This window comes from Polypterus senegalus, chromosome 10 (assembly GCF_016835505.1).
Source record: "Polypterus senegalus isolate Bchr_013 chromosome 10, ASM1683550v1, whole genome shotgun sequence".
NCBI classification, from domain to species: Eukaryota; Metazoa; Chordata; class Cladistia; order Polypteriformes; family Polypteridae; genus Polypterus; species Polypterus senegalus.
The window spans coordinates 112,980,969-113,004,005 of record NC_053163.1 but is presented as its reverse complement, the minus strand read 5'-3'; the positions used below and the strand labels follow the sequence as shown (position 1 = coordinate 113,004,005).

The following is a 23,037-nucleotide window of genomic DNA, read 5'->3' as shown; positions in this document are numbered from 1 at the left end:
AGTAGAGCTGGGAGTAGACCATCAAGAATTACAGAAAAAGCATTTGCTAGAATAGGGAGGCTGGATGGGTAAAAATAACATTAGAAAGAATTACAGGAATGAAGGTGGGAAAGTAAGATAATGAACAGAGAGTCAAGAAGGGAAGAGGAATATTTAATTTGTAGATTGCAAAATGGCAAGCTTTACAAGAGGGAAATAAGGATTGGATAGTCAGGAATGGCAGAATAGACTGTGTGTAAAAAGGCCAATATGTTGAAAGGATGGAATTAGGAAAAATAAATATTGCATACGTACTATCAGACATGAAAGATTCAGGCTGAACAGGGTTAGTGTTAGAGGGGGCTGAAAGTTAATTCTTTACAAGAGAAAACCCCAGGAACACAGTGTTCAGTGCTTTCTGCCTTTATCATGTTTGTAAGTCCTGGCAGTTTCATTCGGGTATAGTAAGGAACAACATATAGGATGGACAAACAGGAAAAGCTGATACTGGAGGGCTGGAAAGAGGAACAGTGGGTAATGAATGAGCAGAATGAAGAATGCTCGATGGAAGGAGGGAGGAAAGATGGACTAGACAAGTAACATAAGGAAGTACAGATATTAGATGGTTAGAATAAGAGATGGTGAATATTAGATGGACATAATGAGGAAGGGCAAGCACTAGATGGGTGAAATTAGAAATGGCAGATACTGCATGGGAATAATGGATTTACAGTAGGATGGCCAAAAAGTTGAATTTCAGATGAGCAGTAGCACTATAGTTAGATAATAAATGAATTGGAGTAACAGACTAAATGTGGTCAGGAATAAGAAAAATTAGACAAGTGGACTCCCGAATGCAAATAATGAATGAGGCACAGGTCCATCACATAGCACACTCACGCTCCCACCCTCACATCATGCTAATTCAGAGTTTCCTGTCACTTTAACCTGCACTTCTTTGGATGTTGCAAAAAAGCTATGGAAACATTCAGGGAATGTGCCAACACTAAAAAGATATTGAGAAGGCCAGGCTTTAAACCAAGTCATCTAGAGCTGTGAGGCAGAAGTATTAGCTGCCATGGCATTCAGTACAATTCTAGGAGATGGAAATATAAGTGACCAGTAGAGTGAACAGTGTTAGAATTAAATCAAAGCTGTGGGAGAAAGTGTCTACAAAGTTTTAAAGAGTTAAAACATAACATAACATTCTCACACATGCTTAATTCCAAATGGAAACAAAAAAAAAGTTTCCTCAAAAGTGTCAGTACTGGTAGATAATAAATAGAGACAAGGACAAATTCAGTTCTGGGAATACTTAATGGCAAAACCTGAGACAATTCAGTGTTCAACGAAAGCTTCTTTGTGCTTTGTACTTAGTTAGCCTAAACTGAGATTTGTGACCTTCTTGAAAATTATTCCAAAAGCAGCATTTTTGAATGCTATTTTAACATTCTATAACCCTTGTGTTTGCTTTAGACCTGCCATTGAAACACTCTATTTTGCTCTTTTGTAGGTGGCGGAGGTGCTCACAAGGTGACATCTGGGCAGACAGCAGCACCTCAGCTGGACATGGCGGTGGCAGCAGTTGTGTGTAGCGTTCTCATCTCAGCGGTGGTGGCATTGATGGTGATGTTGTTTCTTTACTGCAGATGTAGCTGTTTCAGGAAGTGTGACAAAGGTTTGAATCCTTAGACCACTGAAGCCATGACTGCAGTTGACACTATTTATTTACAGACAAAGTTGTTTTCATAAAAAATCTGTGACTTTTTAACAACAGAAAATAGTTTTGAAAAAAAAAGGTTTGGTTGAAGTTTTGCTAAGTACATTTTCTCCTGTTGTATGCAAGAGGCTTGTCTTTGTGGATTATCCAAAAAAACAAACAAAAAAAAAATCAATAGAAATATATTAAAGTGACATTTTATCTAGGTTTTCAAGTCTGTGCTAATTAATATAATTGTGCTTATTAGCTGGGGCAATTATGTAGGGGCACAGCCTCATGTAGATGACAGCATTCTTTATTTTTATCATTGTAAAATATTTTGCCATGTTCAGGACCTTCCCAGATCCAAAGCAATCAAACCACGAGAACTTTGCAGTAAAGTCCTGGGACCTCATGTATAAATGGTGTGTATGCACAAAAATGGTGCGTACACCCCTTTCCACGCTCATGATGATCGTGATGTATAAAAACTAAACTTGGCGTAAAGCCACACACATTTTCACGCCAGCTCAATCCCTGCCATACTCAAGTTCTCCACTCGGTTTTGCAAACTGGCGGAACCCAGCGTCAAAGTTGTCCTTTTGTTCCTGTGTGGTTTCTCTTTCTTTTTTAGATCCACATCCCTGACGTGGCTTTATAAATACACTGAAATGAACCGCATATTGTTTATTAGTTTAAGGCATTTGATTTTAATTAACCTGTAACAATATAATGGTCCACAGAATGGCCAAACTATTCCAAATACCATAGCTGGTTTAGCGTTGTTACTCTCAAGTATGTATCCCACTGTATCTGAGTGTGGAATCACAACTCTACAGCAGCTGATCAGAAAGAGAATTATCGGTATACAGCATCAAACACACGCTGCCTCAGCCATGCGCTATTTGAACTGCTCTCGTACGACAAACGCTTCAGAGCCTTTCCTGTACAGGCCTCGCGGTTCAGAAACAGTTTCTATAACTAGAACTATAAACGCATTCAATCAGTCCATCAAGTGCTCCTTGTAGAACTGTTTGTACTTATTAGTACAATTACCTCACTGTAAACTTGCACTACAGTTATAATATTGCACAACCTGAGCCACTTTATAAAGGCGTATTTACATATGATGACGATATCATTTTTAAGACGAAATGCAGCAAAATATGTTTATTACATTATAAAGATAAAATGTTAACATCATTTAAATAATCTGTATTATTAATAATTAAACATGTGAGGACATGATGTTGCAGCGTTAGGAAGAAGCAGGCTCTCTATTCAGGGATTTTTCCTGCCTTACACTGTATTCTTGCTGGGACTGGCGCGACACTGGAAGCATAGAATAATTAAACATGTACTACGAAGATATTTCAATGTTCCTTAAAAGTTTTGAAGAATCGGCATCCTAAGCTTACAGATGGCTTGACATCTATTACAGAGCTGATTGTGTGGTGATTGGGTACTTGGAGAAAGAAAAGTAAGGACAGGAATTGGGGGTTAGTACGTTTGAAAGGGACTGTACTGCTGCAATAAATTATTTCATCAAAGGTTGTGCACCACGCAGCAAGCATCTCGTGGAAGGCAGGAACAATCTCTGGACAGGGTGCCAGCTCATCATTATCACTGTGTTCCCATATTTAATAACATGATTTAATTCCTATCATCATGATATCAAGTATACATCTCGGAATTTAAATTATTCAGAGAGCTGTAATATCATGAATGTAATGGATTCTGTGTCCTGTCAGAGGAAGAGAAGGCCCATTTAAGAAGCATGTAGTGATTCACACACACATAGAGCACACAGAAAACACATACAATACAAAGCATTTAATGTGCTACTTTAGTTATGATGGTATTTGAGAAACTAGTAAATTAAAGATTTTAAGATGAAGTTTGTGATGTTTTACTTCAATGACAAAATAAACTACATGGTTAAAGTGGAAATTTGGAGATTAAAGTTCCGTGCTTTTTTCCCACTGTGTGCCTATTTTTTTTCTTTTCTCTGTGCCCTAATAAGCTTCCATATGACTCTCAGACAATGGGCTGCGACTCGCCTTTTCATGGTCACTTTGATATCTGACGACTTCTTTTTTGTTTCGGGCACTGTGTGACTTTATGAACTTGAACTTTCGAGTTTCTCCAACACTCTGTCACTCTATTTAATTCCTTTTGTTGTTTATACCAATGTTTAAACCAATACATAGTACCTTTTTCCTTGCCTCCTCTTGGTATTTGCTGAAATTCTTATACTGTATTTTTCCCCTGTTCTTTTGCCATTGTCTTTTCACAGAACGCTGGGCTGTTTATATTGATTTGCATATTCAAAGAGGTGTAAGTCTGGGAGGAGTTGGGGAGTGGCGGCAGGCGCGTGTATGTGCATCACTTTTATGTAGCGGAAGAACGTGGAAGTTGGCATATGCTTAAATTTATGTATCTGGATTTTTTTTGTGTGTATGCACATTTCCGCTCTTGTCCGTACTCCATGTTTTAGTGTGAATTCTATGCATACTATTATGCATGAGGCCCCTGCTTACTTCTTACTACATACAGGGGAGGACCTTTATGGCTTCATCACAGTGACAACCCCTTAATAAAGACAGGTTGTCGAAAGACTTTATGGAAGGAAAAGGGGCGCTAAAAAGTCTTGATAACTGGAAAACTAGTTTCCTTTATCTCTGAACAGATTTTCTAATTGGTTTCTTGTTATTGACATTAACCAATCTTGATAACTATTATTATTGCTTGATAGATGATGCTATATGTGTACAAATTGTCTCTAGGCGTGTCAGATTGTGCCCATAGTTCTCTATAAGAAAAACTAATTGTCCAGTTCCTGTAGCAGTCTGAAGACTTAATAGATATTTTCCTTTGGTTGTCTATAACATGTCCTAATGACTGGAGTCCTATAGTTCACTTAAATTAAACGTGGTAGATAGTTTGATTTAGCTATCTTTAACAAGTCTTGTTACAGGGTAGATAAAAAGTATTCATCCCCTTGGAAATTTTTACTTTTTGTGTTTATACTAACCATAGTACCTGTCGAAGGCAAGTAATATAATAATTTTTAAAATTTGCTATCTCTTGCACTATATATACTTCAGCCCCTTTCCTCTGTATTTGTGTGTGGGAACGCCTATTCACCAGCGCTCCATTTCTCAAGCACGTTCCTCCAAAGCCTATTTCTCAGACTCTGTCATTATTTTCAAGGAGCATTTCTCACCTACTCTCCTTTGAGGGTGACTCTCAGAATGCCTCTTATGCCTTTACTCCTCCTCATGCATCTCACACTCGCACTTCCTCTTTTGTTGTGTTACCAAAGGCAAACTGACCAATCACACCAAACTAACCAATCAGATTGCTTTGACGGACTGGACACACAGACAGCAGTGTTTTATTATACAGTAGACAACACTGAATCACCATAGATTAAATTTGCCTTTTTTTTTTACACTGATCAAAAGAAAAACACACTTTAATGTCAAAGTAAACGCAAATCTTTACAAACTGGTCTATATTAATTATAAATTTTAAACAACACAATTGAGTACATGAGTAAGCATTCACTCCAATGTATGTACATTACTGTAGTGGCCTCTAACTAGTCTTATTAGAGTGTCTGTAAAATTCAGTGAGAGGCCAATTCCTTTAGCTGGCCCTAACTAGACATACAGTTTTCTGTAATGTCTCTACCATGTCTTTACAACTAAAGCTAGAACTGCCTTCTGTTAGGCCATTTCCTGTAACTACCTATAACATGCGTTAGTACTCTATCATAACTTTTGTTAAACAAACTTTTACAAATCTTTACAATGGTCTTCACCTTTAGATTTGGTGCTGTCAAAAGATCTACAACTAACAAGTAAATGATTTATAAAGAAATAAAGTGTAAAGTCCCACATAATTCTTTCAGTGTTACAAAACAGGTAGAAATAAGAAATAGTCAGTTTTACAGAAAATGCAGCTTGAGAACAAAAAACTTGAATTTGATATATAAAGCAGGTGTAATTAGTCTTTAAAAACATTTGTCACTAATCATCTAGACATTAAGGAATTATTTCAAAATATGAGTAATGCATTACTGAATGGTGGAAAAATAGTTAATTGTTAATTTGTTGGATCATTTGTAAATGATTAAAAACACAAGACCTTATCAATTAATGACATGTATAGCTATTGGAATGTACATAAACTATTAATGTGTTAAGCACTGTATAATGTTTGCTAATGACTTATTCATGAAAGTTATTATAAAGTGTTGGCCTAGTCATAACGACTAAGTTCCTGGAGCTGTCTCTTTCACTGGACTTGTTAGTCAGTCTTCTCTCATCTATATCAGGTCTTGATGCCTAGATTGCATTAACTGTCTCAAAGTAGAATTGTCAGAAAGCTTCAAATAGCTGTCTATAAAAAGGCTGATAGCTAAATTCCTGCATTTGTCTTTAATTGGACTTACTACGCAGTTTCCTATACATACTGTATCTGTAACAAGTCTTGGCATTCAGATCTGTGGCTCCCAAACTCCTAGAGACTCAGTGCAGGTTGTCTGCAGGTTTTTGTTTCAGCCAGATTCATAATCAGTGATAATGATTGATCTCATTTACTTAGCTGGTCTTTTTCTCTTCTCCTAATCAGCATTTAAAAAAGTAGTCATATGAGTTTTCCATTTATAAGACATATAGAAAAATTTATGTTTTTCCTTGTAGCTTTAAATGCTGAGCTCTCTTTTGTTGTTTTCGTACTTTTTTGCCATTTGTCTGTGTAATTTACTCACTTCATTGTATCCTAATAATGACAAATAAAAACAGAGCTGACACCCAGACAAACGAAACTGAATGATGAAAGCCTAGAAACTACTTCAGCGTCAGACCCACTAATAAGTAAATAATGGATTAAATAACCAGAAAACCTGGAAAAGCAGAATGAAAATTATAATGAAAATACTGTTAAAAGAGATAGATAGATAGATAGATAGATAGATAGATAGATAGATAGATAGATAGATAGATAGATAGATAGATAGATAGTCATTTCCCAACCAAACTATATCCTAACACAGGGGTCTGCTGGGTCAGCAGGGCAGGAACAAATCCCCAGGCAGGACACCAGCCCACTGCAGGACACACACCAGGGACAATTTAGGATCACCAATGCAGCTAATCTGCATGTTTTTGGACCATGGGAGGAAACCAGTGCACCCAGAGGACATAGGGAGAACATACAAACTCCACACAGGGAGGACCGGGGAAATGAACCCAGGTCTCCTTACTGCGAGGCAGCAGCGCTACAACTGCGCCATCATGGCGCCCCGATCAATAGATAGATAGATAGATAGATAGATAGATAGATAGATAGATAGATAGATAGATAGATAGATAGATAAAAAGATTATCCTCACATAACTACTTAGTACATTTTAATAAAGACTGACAAAAATTAGTTTTGTATTTTATACATTGACCCAGAAGCCGTGAAATAATAGCTAATAGCTAACTTAATTAGGCTATGAGTTCAATTAAAAACAGAGATTGTAAGAAATATTGGACCCCCAGGACTGAGGTTGGGAACCAGTGCTCTAGAAGCTTGCATCTGTCTCTAATCAGACTTGCCAAGTAGTTTCCAAAAGTTGATATTAAAAGTTTTGCTGTCATCTCCTAATTAATGTGTTAGGCTTTTTCCTTGTAGTTGTCTATAACGCACCTTTCAGCTTTCTCAAAGTAAACTAAATGTCACGATCCTTGGCAAGTTAAATGTTGTACGATGGGTTATTTTTCCATGTTTTACTTCTTTGAAAATTAATTTTATATTATCGTTAGTGCTCTTTTTGCTGCCATCTTGATGAAGTCATGGTGTGTTTTGTTTTGTATCCAAGGACGCATGCCTGTTGCAACATTTTGCTTAGCGTATGCCAAATGATGACGCCTCAAATTCTTCCTTTTCAAAAGCTTAGGGTTACAGTAAACCATAGTGTGTATTTTTGTAAAAAAAATGAAGGAAAGTCTTTTCAAATATAATTTAAAACAGATACTTGTGTTTAGAATTTCATGTTTCTGACTTTAGACCATTTTCTCCAATGTGGGTTACAATCCACTTTTATATTGTGGGTCGCCATCACTGATTGAGAATGGCTGCTACTGGGCTGGGAGTGACTGTCTTTGGGTTGCAAGCAAATGAACTATATGAATATGAAAAATAAAATTGTTTCAGTGATTAACTTGCTCATGGTATAATCCTCACATTTCGACTGCCTCCGAATGGATTGACAGTACTGTGCAATATTTATTTTCATTTCTAATAGTGCTCATTTTCTGCTCTTTGATTATATTTTCCATTTGTGTTCTCATTCTTAACACCAAGATGGGACCTCCGCCTCCGACTTGTCGATTTTTTCATTCATTCCTCAAAGCGTTAATTTTACCACATAGTAAAACACCCCAAAGCACTTGATTTCTGCAAGTGGGGCCATCAGTTAATCGTGAATAGATAAAACTGGGTCCCAAGTGCGTAAAAGCTGAGAACCACTGCTTTAGACCATGATTTCTGGTTTTGGTTTGCTCTTTAAATGAAAATTGTCTTGATCATTTGTCCAAAACTCTTAATACAGCGTGTGTTTAGTGTTTCCAGCTTCTGCTACCCTCAAATAATTTTACTAGAGACTTTTTCATATTTCGTGGAAAGATGCTCTCTCTGGTCACACAAAGCCCCCCATTTTCCTGTAGCTCTCTAAAGCAAATGTTAATATATACACTTTTATAGCTGCCTCAGACTTGGCTTTGCAGGTTGTTTCTTGTAGTCATTTCCAGGAGGCCTTGATAAGAACATTTTTTGATGCTAATGTCACATTACACAACTTTTAGTCTTGGGGAATGTGAACCTTGCCAATTGCCCCTGCTTGGAACTGAAAATCTCTGGAAATGTCACATTTAGCGATTGTGTATTGACTTTCAACACAGCTGTAATTGCCCCTTTTTATGACAGACAATAGCGTGCTGCCTGATGGAGCCCACGCTGTATGAAGGGTTTACAGCTACGAGTTCAGCTGCAATCTCAAAGCTTTTTTTCTTTTTTCCATTCTGACATGGTACATAAAACACAGGATATCAGACAGATGAGCTTCTTTCTGTCTGCGAAGTCCAAAACACCCATGTTCCTTATTCCTCGTTGCTGCATTCATATGCATTGTACATCTGGATGAGCATTAATTGGATGTCAGCTCATGTGCACACAAGGCCGCCAATATTTCTAAAGACAAAATCAAACCCTTTTGAACTAGTTGAAATGAGTCATTGGTCATATCACATGAGGCCTTCGCGGGTACACGCTGCCAACTGCCTCCAACCATGTTAAGACTATGTAAATAAAAGGAACAACTGAAAATTGCCAGAAGAGTCATGTAATATGACATGGCGTTTGGCTATCGACAACCAGAGTTGTCAGACTGTTTCCCATAGTTGTCTATGACAAAAGTTGATCGGCCGTTTGCTGTAGCTGTTGATAACAAGTCTTACTATGTACATTACTTTAGTTGTCTGTAATTAAACTTGTTAGTATTTCATGGATGTCAAAGTAAAATGTTGACTGGTATATTAATGCAGTTGTCTCTGACTAGAAGTGTTAGACCTTCTCCTGTAGTTATCTGTAACATGCCTTCATGGTTTAAATGTCTGCAGGGATCTCCAACTAGACTTGGTTTGACAGTTTGCTGTAGTTGTCTACATCAGGTCTTGACAAAGTAGATTCCTGCAGTTGTCTCTAACTAGTCTTGTCAGGTGGTTTCTCTTTCTTATTTATTAATACACTTTTTAAACTACAGTAGTTTTCTGTAGCTTTCTCTAGCTGTGCTTTTACATAGGATTCTGCAGATGTCTACAACAAAGCTGATAGGTAGTTTCCTTTGGGAATCTCAGTAGTCCTGTACTTGTCTCCAACAGATCGTGACAGGCAAATTTTTGTGGCCGAATCTGATACATTTTGCTGTGTTTGTCTATATTAATAGCCAGCCTCCTCAGCTTTCTCCAGGCACATTCTTTTAGCAGTTCAACAGGCTTTAATGATTACATACTCTGTTGTGGTCTTTAATGTTTATTGATAGATAGATTTACTGTAGCTGTGTTTAATGAATCCTTACAAACTAAAAAATCATAACATACAGCTAGGTGGTCATATCTGGCTCATCAAATAAATCTATCCCACCCGTGAGTACCGCAAAGAACACTGCTTCTTTTGTAATTAGCAAAATTCCCACCCACAATGTCTGAAGTTGCTTCCAAGTGGCAAGATTGCAACAACTCAATTAGCATCTGGACAGGCCCATTTTTCTTGAGTAATACTGAAGTGGCCTTCACCAGTCTCCCCCTCCAAGAAATCACTTTCTCATTTAACTCATCATGAAACTCAAAGCAGTTGTGTACCACACTGTAGACAGACAGGGTGTTGCAAAGCAGCATTTCAACAAAGTCTGTAAGGAAAAAACAAAAGAAAAGCATAAACATAAAAACAGAAGCACTTGTATAAGTTTGTTTAAGGAGTGAATCTAAGGCATGTTCTTTTTTACTGAAGACCCTGCCTCCATTATTTAAATATCTTACAGTCTTATTACAATCCACAGAGTATGTGACGCCATTTCTGTTACAATTATGACAGCCTGTTCTGATCTCTCCAGCATAATCAGAGATAATTGAATTGTTATTACTGCTCCAACCACCACTTAATATGCTGCAGTTTGTTTTACAGTCCTCTCTGCACGTGCTGCAGTCTCTGTTACAACCCACAGCCTACATGACACTCTTTCTATCACAATTATGACTGTCTGTGCTGCTCTCTCTAGCATAATCAAGGCTAACTAAGCTGCTGCTACTGTTACAATCACTGTTCACTTTACCAAAGTTTGTATTACAGTCCAACAAGTTACACAGTCTGTATTACAATCCACAGTCTGTATGCCACCGTTCCTGTTACAATAATGACTCCCTGTGCTGATGTTTCTACTTCAATCAAAGCTCATTGTGTTGCTCTTGCTGATACATCCACTAATTCCCATGTTGCCATCTTTGTTACTGTCTACTGTCCATATCCTGCTACTTCTTTTACAGTAACGAGTCCCTGTGCTGCTATCCCTGTTACAATCACAACTTACTGTACTGCTCTTATTGTTACACTCAACTCTCCCTGTGTTGCAATCCACTGTCTCTATTTCAATAATGACTCCCTGTGCTAATGTCCTTTACAATCCAGGCTCATTGTGCCACTGGTATTAATTTATCTGCCATTTCTCATGTTGCACGTGTGAACGGTTGACAGAATATCACAAGCTGCCTCAAATGTTGGGCCACCAGCCAGATAAACAAAAGCCGTGCAAAAAAAGATGGTATAATAGCCCAACATATAAAGGTTTTCCCATGTTAGGGAGGCACAGAACTCACTGGTGCTTGCTCCAGGTTCGGTTTTTGATATAAAAGTCAGACGTCATCCTCTGGGGACCATCGGATTTTATGGAACTCTGACCAAAAAGAGTGGGGCCAGCTCTGGGTGGTGCAGCCAGGTTAGTTGTCCTCACTGAGTGGCTATTTGGAGTTGTGGGTGGAATAGGAAAGACGGCATGAACTCTTGTCCCATAGTGGTACCACTTACCTCAGCAGAGCCAGGAAGGTGATCCCAGCCACACATATGTGATAGCAGTCTTTATTAAAATCCACAGTCCACATTCCATAGTCTCTGTTATGGTTATGTTTTCCCATGCTGCTGTCTCTTGTGCCACTGTAATTGATACATCCATCAGTCTATATCACAGTCCACATTGCCTGGGCTGCTGTCTCTTGCAGTCTAGACTCATTGTACCTCTGTTACAGTTATAGTCATGACTCTAAATGTTGCAATGTCTATTACAATCCACTGGTCACACGCCATTGTTTCTGTTACAATAAGGACTCCTTGTGCTGCGTTCTCTAAATCACCAATCACTGTGTCACTTGTACTAATGTATTTGCTTTCTCCCCTGCTAGAGTCTCTATTACAATCCAGGTTTCTATCTATGTATGATAATGTGTTCCCATGCTGCTTTCTCAATTACAATTAAGATTCATTGTACCACTGTTATTAATACATCCATCATTCCCTATATTGTAGTCTATATCACAATTCAGATTCCCTGTGCTGCATGCAGTCCCTGTTACAGTCTAGACTCACTGCTACAGTTACAGCCATGACTCTAAATGTTGCAACGTCTATTACAATCCACTGGTCACGTGCCAATCTTTCTTTTACAATAAGGACTGACTGTGCCGCTGTCTTTATTTAGATCATCACTCACTGTGTCACTCTTACTAACACATTTGCTTTTTCCCAAGCTGGGGTCTGTGTTACAATCCAGGTCAGTGTTTCTCTGTATGACAATGCTTTCCCATGCTGCTGTCTACAACTGCTGTTAAAATTAAGACTCATTGTGCCTCTGTTACTACTACATCCATCACTCCCCCATGTTGCAGTCTTATATCACAATCCAGATTCCCTGTGCTGCTCTCTCTCTGTTACAGTCCAGACTCATTGGTCTATTGTAACTCTTACAGTCACCAAATTCTCTATTAGGTCTCAAACTCTCCATGTTGAAATCTCTATTGCAATCCACTGGTCACATGCCTCCAATTCTGTGTGGCTGCCTCTATTTAAATCAGTGCTCACTGGGTAGCTCTTATTAATACATCTTCTTCCTCCCGTGTTGGGGTTTGTAGTATAATCCACAATCTACAGGGTGTTGTCTTTGTATGATAATGTTGTCCAATGCTGTTGTCCCTATTACAGTTAAGACTTGTCATGCCGCTGTTGTTAATATATCCATCACTCCCTGTGTTGCAGACTCTATCACAGTCTACATTCCTTCTGCTGTTGTCTCTATTATAATCAGACTGACTGTAACATGTTATTCTTACAGCCCCCCCTCCTTAAGCAGCAGTCCGTATTACAATACACCGTCTTTATCACAAACCACATGACTTTCCATTTTCATTCTAGACTCATTGTACTGCTGCTATTGTTACAGTCACGACTCCCATGTTGGTCTCTGTTATAGTCATGTTGCAGTCTGTATTACAATCCACAGGCCACAGGCCGCTGTTTCTGTTACATTAATGACTCCCTGTGCTGCTGTCTCTACTGTATTTAAATGAACACTCACTGTGTCACTTTAACTAATAAATCTTCTCTTCCCCACTTTGGTGTCTCTATTACAATTCGCAGAATACAGGCCACTCTCTCTGTTACATCAATGACTCCCTTTGTTTCTACCTCTGTTATGAACATTGTGCTGCTCTTATTGTTACAGTCACCACTCCCTGTGCCAGTGACTCTATTACAATTGACGGTCACTCTTACGCCGTCACAGTTTCAAGTTATACTCTCCATGCTGAGAGCCCTCTTTTACTTCTCAAGTTTGTTACTTCTAAAGTACAGTATGTGTATGTCCAACATAATAAACACATATTCTGCATATTTTATGCATTTACATTTTGAATTTTATTTATGTTACCTTACTAATATATATTTTCTGATTTCTGTAGAATTTCAGGTATCTTTCAAGAGAAATACAGAAGAGAGTGGTTCAAAATCTGGCAGGAATGTTCCAGAGGAGTCAGTTAGCCACACTGGCACACTGGGACCCGAGGGTGATGCTGACCCATCTACTGGTAGGAGACAGATGAACTCTTTGTGCCTGTTTTTTTCTGCATTTTCCTGACATATTACAACTTTACATTTGTGAAAGTAAAGCACAGTTAAATGGGGGTGAACTTCTGCCAATCAAATGAGAGGTTTACAGACTAAAACTAAGGCCTGGGCAAATGACGATAGAGGAAGATAGAAACTGGGTGTGGATAAGAAGAATCACTATGTATGCTTCTCTTATCTGTGGTATATCCTTTTTCCCATTTAAGAATTGTTTCTTAAGTAGATGTCTCTTGAATAGCTGGAGAACTTGAAAACTTTCTAAACAGCATAAAGTTGTGATCTGGTTATGCTGCCCCCATGCGGTTGTTACCACTTTGCATCCAGGTCCGTTGTATATGCATCTTTTCAGAATCAGAATCTGGTTTATTGGCCAAGTATGCACACAACAAGGGATTTAACTGTAGTAGTTTTGATGAATCTCAAAGAATAAGTTACATAATCGACATACACATAACTGTTAATCACAAACCTGAGATAAACAAAACAAGACATAGAATGCATATGTATACATATATACATACACAGTGCAGAGAGTAAATCAGTGCAAGAAATGCTGAAATAAACACTGAAAAATATATATTAACAATGTATAAACAGTACTGCAAGACCCTGGGAGGCCTGAGGGGTAGGGTGCTCAGCCTGATTACGCTGAACTAACCATTTGTGCACTTGATGGCCTGTGGGATAAAAGAAATTCTTCTTATTTCTGCTTGTTTTGGCATTTATTCATCTACAACACTTGGCCAATAGAAGAAGTTCAAAATCTGGATGTGAGGAGTCAGTTTTGATTTTCCCTCCCTGTTGGGAAGACTATCACCAATGTTATTTACCAATGTTCAGCAGACCTGAACATTTATTGTAAACTGTTTTTGTCATGTTTAGTCACTGATCCAAACCACACTCTTATGGATGACCTGAGATCAGATTCTGTGCTGTGTAGAACTGAATCAGCAGCTTCTGTGGAACGTTGAACTTCCTCAGCTGTCACAGGAAGTACATTCGCTGTTGTGCCTTTTTTATGATGGACCCTACATTGGTCTCCCCTTTCAAGTCCCAGGAGATTATGGATCTTAGAAATGTAAAAGTTTCCACAACTGTCTCCTAAAGTCCACTGTCATTTCCAAAGTTTTCAGAGTGACTACACCAAAGGGCCATCTGATCAACCTTCCATCTGTATGCAGACTCATCACCATTCCTGATGATCCCAGTGATGGTTGTGTTGTTTGCTTATTTGATAAGTTTGGCAGATAGGTCCTTAGAGGTGCAGACATTAGTGCAGAGGGAGAAGATCAGAGCACTTATCCCTGGGGGTTAGCCATGTTGATCTATGATAGGTAGATCTGAGTTTCCCCTGTTTCACCAGCTGTTTCCTGTTGGTCATGAAATTGGTGATCCATTGACAGGTGGAGGTGGGTAATAGAAGCTGGGTGAGTTTTGAGTGGAGGAGGTCTGGAATTATTGTATTGAAGGCAGAAAAACCAGAAATCCTTGCATATGTCCCTGGATTGTCAATATGTTGCAGGATGTAGTGCAGACCCAAGTTGAATGCATTGTCCACTCTTGATAAGTAAACCAAAGGGGGTCCAACAAGGGAGCTGTGATGTCCTTCAGGTGAGATAACACCAGTCTTTAAAAGGATGTCATGGCCACATATATCAGAGCAACAGGCCTGCAATCATTCAATCCTGTTAAACTGGATTTATTGGAGATTGGTATGATTGTGGCTTGTTTGAAGCATAAGGGAACTTCATACAGCATCAATGATTTGTTGAAAATCCAAGTAAAGACAAGGACCAGTTGATCAGAGCAGATTTTTAAGCAGGAGGGTGAGACGCCATCTAGATCTGTTGATTTCTTAGCGTACTGTCCTTTGAACAGCCGACACACATCCATTTAATGCAGACTGAATGGGACATTGTGTTTTTGTGTGTGTGGCCGGTCAATAGGGCTTTCTGCTTTGTGAGAACACCAGCATGAGTCCCCCTTGATGTGGCTCTTCATTGTGTCAGCATCATCTTGTAATCAAAATTCACATGAATTCCTGGTGCCAAATGCTGAAAGTGATAGTGCCTACCTTAAACTGTTTCCTTTTGATCCTTCCACTGCCACCTGTTAGTAGTTGGGGGAATGGGGTCAGGACACACTCTGTCATAGAAACTAAGTTAGAATTATGCTAGAAGATGGGTCTGACTCTTACCAAGATAAATACATTCATGTTTGTCTTTCAGATCTGCACCACAACTTCACATCTTGTATCCAGTCATTGGTTCCTTCTGACAAGGAGCCATCAAGCTCAGAATTCAGGTCCTCGCACATGCTCAGGTTATCCGAGACGCAGCCATTGATGAGAGCCTCTGTTGGCAGCAATGGCTCAAGTCCAACCGAACTGACCTATGCCCACCCAGCAGTTACTTCCAAGGAAATATTCTGTGCTACACTCTGGGACAAATGTAACAAGCACATGCCAGTGGAATGTACCGAGCTAGACTTCCATTACCTAACCCCTGGAGAGAAGACTCAGCCCACCAACCCTGCTGAAGGAAGCAATGCAGGGACAAGCTCCTGCAGTTCAACCATTGTAAGTGCATTACACTTTCTGAATGTCAGCTAGGGGACAGCACTAGAGACAAGTCTCTTTAGGGCTTTCTTTTCCATTTTTAAGTAGCAGGGCTGAAACTCTAAGATGGGCCTACACTTTTATGATCTGCTTTCTCACAATAAGAAGGATAGCCGTCTCGACAAAACATGTGAAAAAAGCACATTCAATTGATTTATTCTAGAAGTCCCTTGCACCATAGATGTACGTGCTGCTCTGAGTAAAACATCGATGAGGTTGGCATCATGGAGCACATTCCAGGCTACAAAACCCTGCTAGTGATTTCTCAGAGGAACCCATTATTGCTTTTGGCAAACAGGCCTCCTGCAGCTGCAAGTTTAAGAGAAGCTGAGGAGCAAAGTCTCAGGAAGTACGCATAGGGAGTGACTATAGCAATGGGGGAAAAATGTTAGCTTTTAGGGACTGGGCTCTTATCATGGGCTGCAGGAGGTGGACAGCCTCCTGCCAAATATAGGACCCCTAGGAACAGCAGTCTGGTGACTACAATGTAAAGTAAATCTGTTCATGGCAAGCAGAAGATCAGGCAGCTGTACACAGACCACCTAAAAGAGAATTGCTTGTGTCTTTTTAAGTGGTGAACTGCACCCTCGTTCTGTGTATGTGTGGGGCAGCATGTCAAAAATCAAATAAAAGGTGACACAATTAAGCAAAAATGATTTCTTTATAGCATCTTTTTACAGAAAATACTGAGCCAAGATGTGATGCAGGTATGTTATCTAAGAGTATGTTTCCAAATTTCTATAGTAAGAGTGTTGCCAGGTTAAGTGATTTACTTTAAAGTTACTGATTGAGTCAGAGATGAGGATCAAACCAGCATCCATATTCTTTACAGTTTACCACCAAACCAGTAGGCCACAGTGAAGACCTTTCATTTGTTCAAATCACACTTATGGAGAGCCAATGAATCAGAAGTAAGCAATGGAAGGGTGTCCTTATGGTTTATAGCTCATCAGGAGCTGGCAAGCCTCACTAAATACTTTTCAATTGTCCTAATCAAGAGAGGCCAGTGAATAAAAGTAGGAACTGAATTAGTATCCTGTTTATTAATTAAGTGTCCAGGCCACACTGCAGAGAATTGTGTCCCCAAAATAACATTTGCCTGAGTTTGGGCAAAGAATTAAGGGTGGTGATTAAACTAGCATTCTCTTTACTTTCAGTCCATTACCTTTGTCGTTCTGGCAATCTTCCTGTTGCCCAAATAAAAGTTACTCAGGGTCTACCAATAAGTCGAACTGAATTGGCATCTAAATATCTTACAGTCCATCACTGTAATCCGCCTGTAATCTACGTGAAAGTCAATTCTCTTTGCCACTTGGTTAAAGTCAGCTACTACGACTGAGGTTAGGATTAAACCAGCATCCTCATAGTTTACAGTCCAACACCTTAATTACATGGCCACGCCATTTTAATTCCCAAATCAAACTTGCGCACGGTCATCTAATTAATCAGAGAAAGAATTGAACCAACATCCTCATGGTCTACAGTCTAACAATTTACTTACTAATCCACAGTATAGATCATTTTATGCCACTGATCAACACACTCAAGGCTACCAGTGAGTCAGATGGAATAATTAAACAAGCATCCTCGTAGTTTATAGTCCAGCACCTCAATTACTAAGCCACATAATGAATATTCTGTTGCTTATATCACACTTAGTTAGAGTCAGTTACATGATTAGAGGTGAGGACTGAACACATCCTCTTAGTGTGCAATTTAGCACATTAATTACTAAGCCACAGTAATTAATGATCTTTCTGTTGCTTGTACCACACTTGGTTAGAGTCAGCCATTAGATCAGCACTTTTATTCACAGTTCAACATGTTAGTCACTAGGCTGCTGTAAAGGCCATTCTATTGATGATATCCTCGGTTCATTATGATCAGGCACTGGGTTATAGTTGGGGACTGAACAAGCACCCTTATAATTTGCAGTCCAGCACCTTATTTATTGAACCACAGTTAAAGACTGTTTTACTTCCCATGTAAAACTTGCTCAAGAAATGATTCAGAGGGAAGGACTGAACCAGCATCCTCCTTGTTTACACTGCAACACCTTATTTACCAGGCGTCAGTAATGACTATTCTGTTGCCCGCATCAAACTTAATTGTCAGGCACTGGTTCAGAGGTGAGGATTGAACTAGCATCATCTCAATTTACAATCCAAGCACTTACTTAGTAGGCCACGGCAAAGACCATTCCGGCAGACGTGTGATGCTAAATCCATTTTCACATTATGTGCCTTCTAGTTATTGGGTATACCAGACTTGCCAACTCCACTTGCTGATCTCATTGCCAGACTATGTCAGTTTAAGTGACGGAAAATCACTGGACAAGTCACATTTAGTGACTGCATGCAGACCTCATAGCCCAGACATGCTTGCCCCTTTTTGTGGCAGCCAATAGCATGCTGCGTGACAGAACCTTTTCTGTACCATCTGTTAACAGGTATGGTGAGTTCATCTGCAATCTCTGCCTTTATTTTGACCTTTTCCTATTCTGTCATGGTATGTAAAACATGAGGCATCAGACAGATGAGTTTCTCTTCAGTTTGTAACGTCCAAAACACCCACATTCTTAATCCCTAAAACTGAAAATCACTGGAAAAGTCATGTAATGTGACATGGTCTTTACTCATACTCAGCCACTGAGTCAGAGGTAAGGACTGAACAAGCATTCTCATAGTTTAGAGTCCAGCATCTCAGTGAGTGGGTAAAGATTATTCCGGCTCCAGAACAACAGATTAGCAGCAGTTCATATTTCCAAGAATGGCATTCCAAGCTCCTGGTACAATTGTCCAGTCAAGCAGTCAAGCCAGGGGCAGTGGGTTAGCAGAGGACAAAGCTGAAATTCAAAACTTTTTTATCCTCAGGATGTTCTGTTGGCTTTTCAAAGACATAGTGAGACGGTATTATAGACAGTGAGGTCGAAGTGAGTGTGTTTGTATACATTGGGCAGTTCTGATATAATTAGGGTGTTCCTGTTTATTCAGTAGTCCATAATGGTTCCTGACCTGCAGCATGTGTTTCTCTATCATCTAGTAACCTTCTATCTGAATGCGCCTTCTCCAGATTCCCTGATTTCTTATTAATGCTGATGTACAGAGCATCACCTCATAATAATCCAATTGCTATAAAAAGAAGGTGACTAGTGAAAGAGTTTCATGCTATTCCTTGACCTGATTTGGTGGCAGAGCCCTAATAGCCAATCCCCAAGCCTGATGTGCTTGTCAGCCCAACCCAAACCCCATTTCCCTACTGGGTAATTTTTGGCCATGCCACAGTAGCCTCCCAAAACATTTGTGCCTGATCCTAAAAGGTGCTGGGTGGAGAGCGTGTGAGCATACTCTTGCGCATTATCTGTAGAAGGCGGAAAGATGACAGTTATAGATACAAAGTGCCTCATATTTCTGTCACTTTTCCCCAATAAAATAACTTTATTGTAGTTCAGTGCCGACATACATCATCGACATAAGACTCGGAAATGTCTCCCAATCAGAGTTATTGTCTGCTGCAGATGCCTGAGCAAAAAAAGAAAATTCGAACCCTTTACTGAGCTGCATTGGCGCTGCCAGCATTCCCTCTAATGAGCTCCCCGGCTGGCAGCTGTCAACATGAGGAAGGAAACGGTTCTCCAGCTCCCTACAGATGTACATACCGTGAGCCTGGGGAGCAAATTAGCAAAAAAACCAAAAGGGGAAAACTATAAAGAATCATGTTAAACGACATACTTCACACGCAGAGTCAGACGCCCACCTCTGCGGTGCCGTTACACCTCTGGGCACTTCCTGTTTGGTTTTGTTTTTATCTGAGGGAGGATTCTCCCGCCACCTGCCCTGTAACTGATCTCAGCACTGGATAAATGAAGCCAGCATGCACAGCATTTGACACTTTTACAGTCACTAAGGGAGCAAATTTAGTTAATCAGCAGTCATTTTCAAATAATACATACAGACACACTCACACATAACAGCCCATCTCACTGAAACACACACTAGCTCTGCTCACAAAGACTTCACTCACTCAGTGTTACTCAGACCAGAGCTCACTGAACTTGAAATGGGAGATTACACCATAAAGTGACACTCAAAAACACACATGACAATACCCAAAACACACTCGGTGAAACACATGCTTCCTAAAGTAAAAGGTGCTTGAGCTCACACATACACAATCACATGTACTGAATACAATCATAATGCCAGTTGGCACACACTTATTACACTTTGGTGTGATAAAACGCCCATCCATCCATTTTCTAAACCTGGTTTATTTCTGAGCAGTGTTGCAGGGAAGCTGGAGCCCATCCCTGCAAGCATAGTGCATAAGGCAGGAACCATCTCTGGACAGGGTGCCAGTCCTTTGCAAGGTGAACACACACATTCTAGGATGGATTTAGCATCACCAATCCACCTGCCCTGCATGTCTTTGGACTGAAAGAAGAAGCTGGAGTACCCAGATGAAATCCAGGTAAACATGGGAAGAACAAGCAAACTCCACACACAGCTTATTGTAGAATACATTTTTAATTTATAAAGAGTCTAGAGGTTTAAGGTTTACTTTCCCTAATCAGACACCTTTAAAATATTTTGAAAAATTTAGGTTATTTTTGGACTTTTCAAGCCAAAAATAATCTTTCTGGTCCTGTGTAAGTTAAAGTCTACCAATAGAGTTTTGGGTCCAGCTACCTGGGATGTGGCCTATTTCTAAGCAGTCTAGGGAAGTTCCTGACTTGGTTTATAGGTCTTATTTGAGGCCTTACACCCTCTGGGCATTTTATTGAAACACATGCTCTTGCGGTTTGACCACATATTTAACTGAAATCATTCAAACCCATTTTTCCTCAAGTGCCCACTTGAAATGACAGTATTCAGCTTTTATGGAGATACATTCGTCTGACCTTTAGATTACAATGTCCATTGATCTCCTTTGTTATGACACTAACAATGATTGGCTTTTTTTGTCGTTCAGGTTTGCTTTTGGGATGCTGTTCTTTAGAACTGATCACTTCTCACACATGTACACCCACACCCTCCACTCTTCCTATACAAACGTACCCTAACCATATCCCTAACGACGCATCCCACTGAAGCACACTATGCACAAAGCCTAATGGCTGACTAAATCCTGGCATTTTACTGCACATGATCCTGTGACCTCCTCCACATTGCCTATTTATTAGTTATATATGTATGCAAGTATTTATTTATTTTTGTGTTATACTTTGCTAATTAATAATATCTATTGGACAGCATTGTCGAAGAGTTCATTGTTGATTAAAGTTCAGACATGACACAGTTCACTGGCCAAGTTTTTTCATTTCCTTCTTTGTCTTTCCTTGCAGGCTGAGCACGTGCAGGATCTGGTCAGCCGGTGCTGTGAGGCCACCCAAGGTCAGTGAATATCAGACATTTGTAAAGGGCAGAAGGCTGCTTTGGGGTGCAAGTGGCTGAATTACCTGCTGTCCTCCCAGTCCTGAAAGTCCCCATTCTTACAATGGTGTTGTGTACGGGGTTGGGTAGAAAGGTAGGCAGCTGCCAGAAGAGCAAACATTACACTTGGAAGGCTGCAAAGCCCATAGTGAGGGCTCGATGAAATGCATGCCTGTCTTCTTTGTAGACATGTCTGTGTACACATGTTGCTGCCGATAAATATTGGCATTTAGAATGAAGGGAAAGGCAAATGCTGCTCTGCCAACCTGTGCACTTGGTGAGAAGTAGAATGACTTTAAAGGCACACTGCCACGTAGTGTGTCCTTATATTGCCAGAGGGATGCAGCAAGATTTGCACTGCGTTAAAAAATATAAAGTATCTATCTATCTATCTATCTATCTATCTATCTATCTATCTATCTATCTATCTATCTATCTATCTATCTATCTATCTATCTAAAAAAAAAAAGTTGAGTACTAGAAAACTGTTACTTTCATTTCAGAAGAGTCAAGGGCACACCTGCTTGTCTCTTGCCTTCCACTCTCTGCTGAGCATTACACATTAACCACCTTAAGGCCTGCGGGTAAAAACTAAAGCAAATCAACATGTCAGTATAGTGCTGAGTGGGCATTTCTGCTGCCAGCTGGCCCCCTATGTGCTGCATTTGGCATGAAAGACGTGCCAGGTTGTTTCACTTTGTTATGGCATTGACAGTGATTGGCTTCTTTTTTGTCACTCAGGTCTGCATCTGGGATGCCTTCCTTTAGAGCTGGTCACTTCTGCGTCACTGAGACTTGATGCATTTGTTCCTGGTATGAGAAACTATCGCCACCTTGGAGAGGAGATGGGTATACCCACCTCGGTGCTCAGTCATTTGGAAGGTTTTCAGCAGGTGTTTGCCTACCTCTCATCTTGCACTTTGACCACCGTGCCTGACTTTCTGGAGGCCTGCTGTCGCATTCAGAGATTCGACATTCTTTTTCTGCTCTGTGACACCCTGTCCCTGAAGCAGCAGGTGAATTGAGAAATTGTTTAGTGGGCCATTATCACCACCAGTCTTCATCGGTCTACTGCCAGTTTAGAACGCTTTTGTTTTCTTCACATGCCAGGGGTCTCAAAAATCAATGTATAGGTCATTAGGCTATTATAATGTTCAGTTGGTGGCAATTTTAACGTCTGTGCAAGTTTAGAGAGTTCAATGTCATGCTACAGGTGTGCCATAAGAACTGAATGCCATACTGCCAGTGCAGATGCATAAATTAAATGCTAGACTGAGCCCTGCTGCCAGTTCAAGCAGAGAAGCTGGCTGCCACACTGCCAATTCAGAAAGAATCTAAGTGCCATGTTGTAGGTTTGGACAGAATATCTGAGTGGCATGTTACCAATGCAGAAAGAAAACTAAATGCCACACTGCTAAATTCCTTAGAAAGTCATTGTGCTATGCTTACAGTTCAGAGAATGCCATGCTGCCACTTCAGGCAGTAAGGCGCCACAATGCCAGTTCAGTCAGAAGCTTAGTGCCATGCAGCTGGTCTACATAGTAAGACTACGTGACACTTACAGTAACAAAAATGGAATGTTTTTATGT

At 39.9% G+C, this 23,037-nt stretch overlaps 2 protein-coding genes across 2 annotated transcripts in view; both read left to right on the top strand.

Annotated features, from left to right (window-relative positions):
- eda2r (ectodysplasin A2 receptor) overlaps positions 1–1,603 on the top strand; it is a 28,109-nt gene extending 26,506 nt beyond the window's left edge. The window contains exons 5-6 of the mRNA XM_039767673.1: positions 1,493–1,554; positions 1,589–1,603. Coding sequence (XP_039623607.1) covers positions 1,493–1,554; positions 1,589–1,603 — 77 coding nt within the window. The remainder of the gene's footprint in view (positions 1–1,492; positions 1,555–1,588) is intronic.
- Position 1,604: 1 nt separating this feature from the next.
- Positions 1,605–22,573, top strand: LOC120536255. The gene is made up of 5 exons (XM_039764576.1): positions 1,605–1,657; positions 13,234–13,359; positions 15,628–15,977; positions 21,361–21,409; positions 22,190–22,573. The coding sequence occupies exons 1-5, from the start codon at positions 1,609–1,611 to the stop codon at positions 22,471–22,473; spliced, it is 858 nt and encodes a 285-aa protein (XP_039620510.1). The 5' UTR covers positions 1,605–1,608; the 3' UTR covers positions 22,474–22,573.
- Positions 22,574–23,037: the final 464 nt, after the last annotated feature.

What these genes read in the sequence shown, in the direction of transcription:
- LOC120536255 (XM_039764576.1), top strand. Translation starts at nt 1,609, where the DNA reads ATGTTGTTTCTTTACTGCAGATGTAGCTGTTTCAGGAAGTGTGACAAA. An exon ending in TTTCAGGAAGTGTGACAAAG is followed by an intron (nt 1,658 to 13,233) that starts GTTTGAATCCTT and finishes TGATTTCTGTAG; the next exon opens with AATTTCAGGTATCTTTCAAG. An exon ending in GCTCCTGCAGTTCAACCATT is followed by an intron (nt 15,978 to 21,360) that starts GTAAGTGCATTA and finishes CTTTCCTTGCAG; the next exon opens with GCTGAGCACGTGCAGGATCT.